The 12,212-nt window shown below is 36.7% G+C and overlaps 1 protein-coding gene across 2 annotated transcripts in view; it reads left to right on the top strand.

Annotated features, from left to right (window-relative positions):
* Positions 1–12,212, top strand: part of rapgef3 (Rap guanine nucleotide exchange factor (GEF) 3) — a 38,408-nt gene that overhangs the window by 13,107 nt on the left and 13,089 nt on the right. For both annotated transcript variants that reach the window (XM_084427998.1, XM_084427997.1), the window contains 6 exons: positions 635–679; positions 9,639–9,745; positions 9,973–10,094; positions 10,329–10,509; positions 11,207–11,291; positions 11,385–11,445. In XM_084427998.1, coding sequence (XP_084284124.1) covers positions 635–679; positions 9,639–9,745; positions 9,973–10,094; positions 10,329–10,509; positions 11,207–11,291; positions 11,385–11,445 — 601 coding nt within the window. The remainder of the gene's footprint in view (positions 1–634; positions 680–9,638; positions 9,746–9,972; positions 10,095–10,328; positions 10,510–11,206; positions 11,292–11,384; positions 11,446–12,212) is intronic.

The following is a 12,212-nucleotide window of genomic DNA, read 5'->3' as shown; positions in this document are numbered from 1 at the left end:
ATTATTTTTATATTACTTGCAAACATTGTATTATAAAATATTTTTATTTAATTTTTAAATGTTTAATATTTCCACAAAATGCAAATTAGCCGTATTTAATTAGTCTTCTGTAGTGTAAAATAATGCCCTTATCTACCCCATTGTTTAATGGTTTGCATTTTGCACAGCACTCAGTCAAGCAAGTTGTATTGTAAAGACAAAGGCTCAACTTCTGTCCTTCCTCCACCTCACAAACTTATAGAGCCAAACATTCCTCTTGAATTCTTGTGTGAACCTTAATTACATTATTGCTGTTAATTAGTCTTGCTGAGAGGGAGGCAGGTGGCAAAGATCATGTGCAGGGCTAGTGTCAAATACCATACGTGACTGCATTAGCATGGCATGTCTTCTGACATTCTTTAGCCTTCTGTGCCTTTGTTGTGTCGTGTTTTAATATTTTTGACGCTGTACATGATGGACAAAATGGCATTTTGCAAGTGACAGACTGATTTAATCTAAAATAATACTTTGAAACTAGATTTCGACATGTTGTGACTGGTGCTTGTCTGCGCAAAATAGGCCGCCACAATGCTGTAGTCTGCAGTGTCAGTTCTTATCTTTAACACTTATTCTCTCTCTGTTTTTCTCCTCACAGACACCTCTGCCAGAAGCTGTGGATACACAAGACACCATCAAACAGGTATGACGGTCTTTGAACAGCGGCCTGGGTTTAGTATATGTTAACAAGCCTTAAAGGGAGAGCTCACCCAAAACATATTTTTTTGTCATCACTTGGGGGCCGTTTACACGACACTGTTTTCAACTAGTAAAAACTGAAAACTTTTTATGGCCATTCATTTACACAATGACTTTGCATGCGTATTACGTGTTCAGTCTATAGGCACTTAGTGTTTCTTTTCAAATTGACTTTGATAACTACTGCAGAACGCAGAATACAGCGTTTTTAATAGTTTTCGCGGATCTGTGTGAATGGTTTCGACAACGTTGTCGCCTGTACGCAAATGCAAACATTTCCATTTTTAGTACCTTGGTGTCATGTAATTGTACCCTTAGTCACCCTCATGTCGTTCCAAACCATTTGACTTTCTTCTGTGGAACACAAAAGGATCATTTAAAACATTTTTCATGCATTTACAATAAATGGAGACTGAAACTTCAAAGAGTAGACAAAAGCACCCCAAAAGTATCGTAAAAGCAGCCCATATAACTCATTCACTATAATCCAAGTCTTCTGAAGCCAAATGATAGCTTTATGAGGAACATTGAAGTTGCATTAGTCATATGGATCATTTTTAAAATACTTTTAGACTTACACAGAGCTAAATGGTAATGGAATTTTTAGGTGATCTATCTCTTTAAATAAGTTGTTCCTACTACTATGTTCCAGTGTGTTCATAGGGTTGCATACTGTATCTCTTTAACAGAAAGCCTGCTTTTATCTTCACACCTCTGACCTCTGTGTGTTTATAATATCATGCTCGCAGAGATTGTAGAGGGTGGCGCTCTGTACAATTTTGTTAAGGATATAAAAGGGCTGATGAAACTCTAAATATGGCTTAAAACACAACATTCAAAATATATTAAACATCTTGTGGAGCAATTTCTCCTTCCCTACTCACCCATATGTCAAAACATTCCTCCAGAATGTATGAGGCCACAATAAATAGATAAAATAGTTTCATTTTAAACACATTTTGTTGCTGTTTTTGACAAACCACCACAATTACTGATCATTTCATTTCAAGTGGACTGCCAGTGGAATGCCTGTTTCAAGCCTTAATTTGCACTATTTTGTGCAATTATAATGCATATGTAATGTTTTCAAACTCAATTTAAAAGTAAAGTAGTATGATTGCATACATATTTTACTGATCCTTCACAGCTATTTCATTACCCCAGATGGTTCAAGTAATGCAGTGTCACTTCTCTCTGCTCATATAATACATGTCCCTTTAGTATCATCATGTGAGGCCCTGAGGGAGGAAGCCACTGTAAATATGTTGTTGTACTGGCTCTGCCTATCTCAAATACAGTACATCTTCAAAATCTTGATTAACTAGGTCAGTAGCTCAGTATCAACTTCATGTGAGTATCAACTTCGTCCTGTTTTTCATTGGAGATATATAAAACCAAATGAAACGGCTCATGAGAGCTCAGATGATTTTTATCGTTTGAAGAATTTGATGAGAATTCTAATTAAATCCTTTGACTTTAGTTTGCCGACTTTGATATCTTAACAAATCTGAGCATATTTTCAGACATTTTTGAGATCTCAAACTAATTCCATGGTAGGTCCAGAGGCTAAACCCTTCTTTACGCTACACCCAAACCCTACCTTAGTTCATTCGGGCTTATCTATCATTCCTTAAAGTACAGCCAGTGATAAGTGAGACTTATTTGAGGGTCCATCTGGAAAGCTATTGTTTTTATGCTGCTTATCTTATGAGCAGCTGCCTAACCCATTTTAACCCTCAAATGAGTCTGTTTTGTGACTTGAAAGCATGCACTTAATTGCCATAAACACCTATTTTCTTTGCGCACGCCTCTCTGTTCTTCACTTCTGTGATTCTGTATTGAACACAAAAGGGGAAAAATTGTATAAACCTGAGCTTGCCGTTTGTTTTTCAGTAGATGATTTTAAGCAGACATCTGGGCTTGGATATTTGGGTATTGGTTGTGTCCAATGGGAGAAAAGGCAATATTGCCAAGGATTTGAATGTGGTTTATCAGGGCTCTGGAAGGACGTTTCATCTGTGGAATGCTCTCAGGTCCTGGAGTGTTTTTTTTTTTTTTTTTTTTTGGGCACAAGTGATTCCTGGAGTGTGTTTCTCTGAACAGAAAGAGAACAAGGAAAGCTGTATTCATCTGAGCCCTCTGATCTTTTCTGTTATTAGTTGGGCTTTTTAAGGCAAGCATCGCTATTATTATCGTTCATACTTAGGACAATGAGTAGGGTTTTCTAAATGAGGGTTTATTGTAGATTTAGATTAAATAAGGAGGAACCTGAGACATTTCCGAAGACCCGAATGTAAGAGATTTGAGGGTGGGTTTGTTTTGACTTGGGCCTGTAAGCAGAACACCTTAGCAACCAGATAACAATGTGTGCGTCTCAATAAGCTCCCTAGCTTCCAAGGTGGAGAATCAGTATATAGTGTTCATGAATTTGGGCACTGGTAAGGACCGCAAGGACCCTGGCTCACCACAAATTGGGTCACTGATGATGGCTTTATTTCCAATAACATGGCAATGTCCTCATGGTACAACATAACTATTGGTATTTATGAACAACAGCAGAATTGATATCTTTCTTTTTTTATGTTATCCATAGTATATTGTGATAAATACTTTGCTTGTTTCATGTGCAACATTTCAGCCGTAAATAAATTATAAATCCTAGCTATGTTCATTACCTGCCTAGAGATGCATGTTTATGCTGAAATATATTTAAATAATGGTTTGTTTTTTGTTATATTTTGTTGTTCACTTGCCTTTAATATTGTTTGAACTTTATTAGTTAGGCAAGTCTTTTTTCCGGTGGTATCAGAGTACTTAAAGTGATCTTTAAGAAATGTTACCCCCCACCCCCAAAATATTATATTTTTTCTTGCTGATCCGAAAAACGGTCTGATCCGTGACTCAAAAACCGTAATATGATTAGAACCGTGAGTTTTGTGATCCGTTGAACCACTACAATTTAGGCTTATTTTATTTCCGTTAGTTTTTATTTATTACTTATTAACTTTAATCAACTTAAACTAAATAAAACATTTGAAATTATTCTTTGGCAACTAAATAAAGTAAGTTTTTCATCTAATATTTTGATTTGATTTGATTTCAATTAACAAATTGAATTTTTTTTTTTTTTTTTTTTTTTAGTTAATGCTAACATTCCTGATATGTTCATAACCATAATGCATCCTGAGCGGCCTCAGTGTTTCTGATATGATTCCTGCCCACCTCTATTGTGAGTGCAGTGTGTATTGTACGGAATGGCTCACCAAGGTCACACCATCACGACTGCCTCCGCTGTTACCGTCGCCCACAGATGGAAAACACAGCCTGTTTCCTCCCCACACAACAGAGGTGGACGGGTCTGCGCTGCTGCTACTTCAAAAACCCAAAGCATGTGGGTGACTAACACTTGTATACAAAGGAAGCACCAAAAAAACTTTATAGATGAGGTATTGTGTTAGAGGTTTGCAAAGCTCAGTAGGGTGAGGCTCTGTTGAGTTGTTGAACAGCTATTCATATTCATACAAACAGGGCTGAACAATACATATTTTTTTCAGCGGTTCAGGTGGTGTACTGTACAGTAGTTGTGGTGTACAGTATTTTTGTCACATTAACTGAACTAGAACTACTTGAGCCCTGGTTTGAGGACGTTTCATTAGAAAAGTTCACACTGTGTTTAGAAACCCCTGTGGTGAAACACATCTATTATACATCTATATTGTACAGTAAGTACTATCATGTTGCCTTTCTACATTGTTTTTGGTGACTGTTTGTATAGCAGTCTGACAATGCCACCCTCTCCCTCTGGACAAACCCTTACTCACGTGGAGATGTTACATTAGCAGTGTTCAGTGTTGTTTGGTTGGAGCTTTCCTGGGATCCTTAGGCACACCTGAGAGAAACAGAAAAGCAAGTATATATATGTAAATATAGCAGAAACACATTTTGTAAGCCAAATATTTTGCAAGGTGAAATAATAGATAAATCCAACAATAAGACTTGTTTGCACACTTTCAGGTTGTCAAACATCAGTGGAACATGTCCAAAGTTAATGTGTTGAACATGTATACTACCTTTCAAGAGTCAATCAGATTAAAAAAAGAAGAAGAAGAAGAAATTAATACTTTCTTTCAGCAAGGATACTTTAAATTGATCAAATCTGACAGTGAAGACTTTTATATTGTTACAAAATATATATTTTTTAAATGCTGACTTTCTAGTCATCAAAGAATCTTGAATCATGATTTCCACACAAATATTAAGCAGCGCTGTTTTCAACATTGATAATAATAAGAAATGTTTCTTACTAGAATGATTTCTGAAGGATCATGTGACACTGAAGACTAAGAGTAATGATGCTTTTTTATGTTCCATGAATACATTACATTTAAAATATATTACACTAGAATATAGTTATTTTAAATTGTAATAATATTTCACAATATTTGTTTTTACTGTGTTTGTGATTAAATAAATGTAGTCTTGGCGAGCCTGAGAGGCTTCTACAGACCCCAAACTTTATAGTGTATCCACTAAAGTGACCTAAGAAATTGAAGTTCATTTATGATATTTAGGAGATTGAGTCAAGTGTAGCTCTTTGTTGTCACAGGTGTTCTATGATCCATGTATTCCCAGGTGTTCAGCAGAGTAGTCAGAGTCAGTGCTCCACAGTGAAGTAATTATTCCCAAGGAGACTGTAGAATGCTGGGAATAGGCTGCCAGTTCCCATCTATACCCTCATCTCCAGGGACAGAATCACGACGCAGAGATGACAGGGGAGAGATTTACATGCTCAGGGTCTGCAGACACAGTGTCTGGGCACACGCTGTGTAAAGTGAGCTAGATGGAGAGCTCTGCGCTGTGTAAGTCTCTTGAGGATACAGGCTAGATGGAGGTTGACCACTTAGTTGGCTTAACTTAAATACTAATTACCAAATGAGTTACATTAACACGCATCAAGAGAATTATAACTCTGAAATCGCCCCCGGGATAATGTGGAGCGGAGAATAAGCACATGTTGTATACAGCACTGTTCTTGTGCAGCGTTTAGTGAAGTGGACTTGTGAGAACAGCACTGTAGATGTGGCCTCCTTTTGGACTGAAAAGACGGGTCAGCCGATCCCTCACGGGTCAGAAGCCAATAACATCACCGTGACTGAGCGACCAGGCCAGGGGCCTCCAAGAAGAGGCACACGTCACCGCCCTCAGCAACAACCACAACAAATAAAGTGTGAGAAATGAAGGCGAATCAAGTTTAAGACAAACTGTTCTGCAGAGGATACAGAACAAACAAATAAAGGCTCAAACTTTCCAGAAAATCACATGAAGAATGCTAGGGTGGAGCAGAAGCGTGTTGTCCCGAATCACATACTATCCATCCTAAATAGTATGCAAGATTGCAATAAGTGTTTTTTAGGATATTGCTTGTATATTTCCTGAAGGTTTTTAAGGTGCTCATGCTTTTTGGGCTAATATTGCCCACAATGAGTTTACTTTGTGACTGTTCTCTTTTAACTTTTCGGTTGTAGAGAAATTGCTAGCAAGGCAACTCTGAGTGTATTAATATTATATTAATCCAAATCTAGTAATCATAAGCTAAATGAATTTAGCTAGATGTTAAGACAAAATGCTAGTATGTCTCACTACTTGATGTACTGCTCACTAAAAATACACTACCTTTTAAAAGGTTGAGTCAATACGATTTTTTAAAGAAATTAATACTTTTATTCAACAAAGATGTATGAAATTGATCAAAAGTGACGGTAACGACATTTACAATGTTACTAAAGATTTCTGTTTAAATGATTTGCTGTAAACTTTCTATTCAGCAAAAAAATTAATCACAGTTTCCTCAAGAATATTAAGCAGCATAACATTGATAATAATAAGAAATATTTCTTAAACACCAAATCAGAATATAAGAATGATTTCTGAAGGATCATGTGACACTGAATACTGGAGTAATGATGCTGAAAATTCAGCTTTGCCATCACAGGAATAAAACACATTTAAAAATATATTAAAATAGAAAACATTTATTTTTAAAATGTAGAAATATTTAACAACACTACTGTTTTTTTTTACTGCATTTATGATCAAATAAATGCATAAAAACATACTGACCCCAATCTTTTGAACAGTAGTGTATGTACTTTTAATTTTGGACCAAAGCAACCACACAGAACACCTTAGCAACCACATAGCAATGCCCTAGCAACCGCACACAACACCCTAACATCATGACAGCTAGTTGTGTGGCCATCACAACTCTCATTTTCTTCAGTAAATGCACAAACAGTTATCAGATTTACTTTGGATGCAATGCTGTTTTCGGCCTCATGCAACAGCTTGAGGCGTTTGGCTTTGAACTTGCAGCTTTTGATGTTCTGAAGCATAAATGTAAAAATTAGGTGTATTTTGGTGTGTGTGATCTCTACTAAAACCACTTCAATCACTTACATAGTGAAAAGACCAGGATATGTTGTGTTTTGGATGCCGGTGTCCCTAAAATATTCTTAACTATCTAAACCAGCAAGCCTCCTTTCATTGGTACACCAGCACTAAAACCAGCTTGGAACCTTTTTAGCATGAAAATATTTAACTTCTAATGCAATGCTTGCCATCCCTACTCGTTTGTCTCCTGTGTTTGACTCCACTTCGACAGTTTTTACAGTGTCAATGCGCCAAACCAGTTTTATCATAACTGGTCTTGGCAGGCATGCAGCAAAAAAAAAAACAACGAAGGCTGCGTAGCAACAACGGTGACATGCTTCAGTAGTTCAATAAACCGTAGCCTCAATCAATGAGGTCGAGTTCTTACACTCCAGTTTTCTCAGTCTGTTTGGGAGTTGGAGCGGGACGCGCCATCTGCGGGGGGTCCAACAGAGCTAAGGGTTGGAAAGGAGGAGACGTGGAATGAAAACAGAAGTCCTGAAAGGGAGGGATGGATGAAAACAGAGCAAGTTATTAGAAGGAAAACAGACGAGCAGAGAAACAGCTTTCATACGGGGGAGGAGTGTGAACGGTAGCGATCTTTGGTTTGGTCAATTCAACTCGGCGGAGGAGGAGGTGTTGGAAAAGATGTGGCACATTCTCAACCGCCACTCACCTGTTCAGTAAAACACCCAACTCGACTGTGTTTCTATACAGCTCAAATAATCGTAAAGGAATTTTTATGTATGAATGAAGACAAGAGTAAACTTTCCCAGTCTTCCTATGGAAATGAGCAAACTGTCATCCAGTTCAAAGACAACATGAAACCGTAATTGCACTGCATTTAATTATTTCCCGGAATTTTCCGGGCTTCCTTGTTTTCACTGTTGTACGTTAAGGAGCACTATTACGGAACTTCTGAAAGAGTACTGAATCTCCTGATCAAAACACATGCGAAGAAGAAGCAGAAACAAGCAATATCATATGTAAGGAGATTAGGGTTGCAAAATTCTGGGAATTTTCAAAGATGGAAACTTTCCATGGGAATTTGAGGGAATTAACAGGAATTTATGGGAATAAACGGGAATAAACTGGGAATTTTCAAAGTTGAAGGTTGGCTCCTCATAGGGAACTTAAATATAGTTGAGGAAAGTATATTTTAGCATAATCTTGACTAAAACAAACATGCCATTCAAATACACTTGAATATCCATGCCATTCCTCAATCACATGCACATAGCACACTGCTTATTGCATGGCTATTGAGACCACACCCCCTACTGGCACTGTGCATGCCTCCATCACATGTACAGAAGCCCAAAGCACAAGACTATTGAAGGCACACATTTGAGCCTGTGGACTAAACAAAGTGAAGTAAGTTTTGATGATATTATGGGGAAATATATTTATTAAAGCTAAATTTCTTCAACAGAAATCAACTAGAGCAGTGCAGCACACTGAAAGTTTAGAGAGGGACGGGGCTTACTTGGCAACAAGTTCATATATCAATATTCTAATGAATAGAAATAACCTTAAATAATGTATCTATCCGTCTCTTATGTGTACAGTTACTTTCAGAGTGGTTGCCGTGGTAATATGGAATATTTCCTTAACTTCCCATGGAAATTTACCGGAAACTTTCTGGAAATTTACCGGAAATGTTCCGCCCCTTTGCAACCCTAAAGGAGATGCATATGTAAAACAACGCGTTTATCAACATCAGACCACATATAAATCAAAACTGCCATAATGTTACTGAATGAAATGTCGACCCAGGACAAGCTATAGGACTGTGCAAGCATTAGGGGTGTTGATGGACTCGATCTACATCTATGTTTTGATCATCGTTCTGAATCTGATCCGTAGTCTTTGATAAAAAAATTATTTTCACATTCAAGTGTTAAAAGAATGCATTAAAGAATAAAACAGTTTTTGTTTAAAAGCAGAGGGTCTGTTCTTTCTTTTGATATATTGCATGTTCAGGTATTCATACAACAAAGTATTCTGGGGGCTATGAAGTTTTTTTTTTTTAAATGGTCAAAAACGTGGTGGTTGGCAAAAAAAAAACTGGTGGGGAAAGAGTTAACTTGCATGATGTGGCATATTTCTGAACATTCAGTGGGAAATAATTATTGCAGGTTTTTGGGTTTAGGTTTTGATGGGACTGTTTGGTTGATTGGGTTGATATTGTTTAATAGCATCAAATAATATCATTATCATTATCAAGTCATTAAGAAGGTCATTAAAATGTAAATGGTGTCAATTTTCATTTCACATGCCTTTACATAGTATGCAAAGACATTCAAAACATATTTGAACCATTTCTAAAACCTTAAGAAAGTGAAAGGTGCCAATTTTAAATATTTAAATAGTATAAAAAGACATGTAAAGGTATGGCTTAGTGTCACCAAACAAAATTACAAAATAATGACAGTAAAAATGTTCATTACCTTTTTTCTTTTTCTCTCTGTCAGTTTTTGTCCGAACGAATCCTGAAGGCTGCGCGGGTGGTTTACATCACTTTGTTGGAGCGTAATCCAGGCTTGATAAGAGACAGAAAACACCATCTTAAGACCTACAGGTGCAGCTTTCACTCCGTATATGTCATGTGCTTGTGCCAAACTTGTTATATTTTTGATTGTGACGGAAATGCATCTAAGCATTCCCACTCAGCATCCTTTGGAGAAACAAATAAATCAACTTACATGATTCAATCAACCACAAAGACATGCAGATAAAAACATGTAACACTTTAAAGTCACTACTCAGCTTTTCGACAGCTTAATGGTTTTCCGCTTTGTCCCACAGACAGTGCAGCAGTGGGAAGGAACTTGTGGATTGGCTAATGAAACTCAATGATTGTTTCCAGTCACGGAGTCAGGCAGTCGGAATGTTTCAAGTTTTGGTGGATGAGGGCATTCTGGTTCATGGTGAGTATTAACAACAATTTCTTTGGATGTCTACACATGTTTATGTGCAAAAAATAATAATAAAAAAATGGTACAGTGATGTATCAGGAGGTAATACTGTAGCACTTTGATTTACCATAGTGATTACATCATTTATGTAAGTTGTATTTACCACAATGGTGCATGTCATGGTAGTACCATGATGTCTGAATATATTGACTAACTGACAACCAATGTCTCTGTCAAAATGAACAGTGAAACAGGAGTTAAACTTCCATGACAAAGACACACAGTTTTACCGCTTTATGGAGGCCGACTTTGACCTTAACCACACAACTAATGAGAAAGACTCCAAAGACGATGAACTCCAAGAGAGTTTATCGCTACTAGTCCAAATGGGTCCAGATGCTCTTCTGACTATGATACTGCGTAAATGGTAAGACATGAGAAATTGTGCTAAAACAGCCTAAAAAAAAAATAACATTCATAAACACAGTTTATATTTGTTTGCTGATTATAAATAAACTTAAAAGTATTATTAAAATTGTTTAGTTTAATTCAAATTGAAATACCCAATAAGGGTACACTTTAAGGTTACACTTTATTTCGATGGTCCACTTTAGACACTCTACTACCTATATGTAACTTTGCAATTACATGTCAGTTAACCCTTAGTTTGCTGTTAGTAGGCCGTTAGTTTTAAGCGTTAGGGTTCGAGTTAGTGGAAAAAATATAGTACATGTAGTTGCAAAGTTACTTATGGTTAGTAGAATGTCTGTTGGGGAACCATCAAAATACAGTGTTACCAGATATTAGGAGGACAGTCTACTAATACTCTGAAAGTTCTTTGACATGTAGTTGCAAAGTTACTTATAGTTAGTAGAATGTCTAAAGTGGACCATTAAAATGAAGTGTTATATAAAGTGTCCGTTAGCTTAGCAACATGCTAATGTCAGACTTCTTTAAAAATCAATGACAAATTAAGTTTCCCATGGCAAATTTTGTGACAGTTATAGTTGTTTCTACATATTACGCTGGGATAGGAGAATTCTAGGAGACAAACTTCACATTTAATCTCTATTATAAACATCATAAGATTTCTGTGTGTAATAATTTGTGTGTCCATGTCTTAGCCCGAACCAGAGAACCCCTGATGATCTGGAAGTTATTTACGAAGAACTTCTGCACATCAAAGCTGTGGCCCACTTGTCTACATCTGTGAGTTAACACTCGCTGACACCCGTCAAGTTTGTTTGCGCAAAAAATCTTCATTCATCCCTCGTTTCTTTTATCCTTCACTCTTTCCCGTAGGTTCGGAAGGAGCTGGCAGCAGTGCTGGTTTTTGAAAGCCATGCCAAGGCAGGAACAGTCTGTGAGTGTGAAAGCAATGATGACATTTCATTAATGGTGGGCGGGATGAAGGAACGTTGCTAATATTGAATTAGCGCATAGCCAGAGTAAAAATGAGCAGCAAACTTTCTGGTTAGGCACCATAGCAAACAGCATGTGAATGAGATGATTAAATCATTTTATTGTGTAATTCCCTTGTTACGTGATGAATTGGATGATTGACGTCGTAATATCAGCAAACTGAGAGACAAAGGAAAAACGGAAAGCATTTTGTCTGGTGTGTCATTCATGCATAGTGAATAGCATGAGTAGGAAGCAGACACACTGATGAATATCTAATAGGGTAGTTTATTCTCACTTTTAAAATCTGTCAAGTTTCATAAACTCATATTATTGGAGATTATTTTATTTGGATTCATTTTAAATTTTTTAAAGCATATTAATGCTGCATGTTTTATTCTGATATTAAGATTAAATTACTTTTAAATGGATCCAGTGGACTCAGACATGGAAAGGATGAGTCTTGATTTTATGTACTGGACTTTTCAACTTCGAAACGATACCTTGAAAAATATCGATTTTTCGATACCACGGGGAAACCTGCCATATAAACTGCCATGCAGATATTTGTTATTATCTCATAATCTTGATACTTTGGGTAATTTTGCAACACACAGCTTACACACATTACAGGGATGCTTTATTTGAATCATTGAACTAAATTGACAAAAAAGACAAGTAAACAGACAGTAATAAAATAAAATAAATCAACAAACCGCAAATAATAGC

This window comes from Rutilus rutilus (genome assembly GCF_951802725.1).
Source record: "Rutilus rutilus genome assembly, chromosome: 13".
NCBI classification, from domain to species: Eukaryota; Metazoa; Chordata; class Actinopteri; order Cypriniformes; family Leuciscidae; genus Rutilus; species Rutilus rutilus.
Note: the sequence above shows the minus strand (reverse complement) of the source record. Positions and strands in the feature narration are given on the sequence as shown.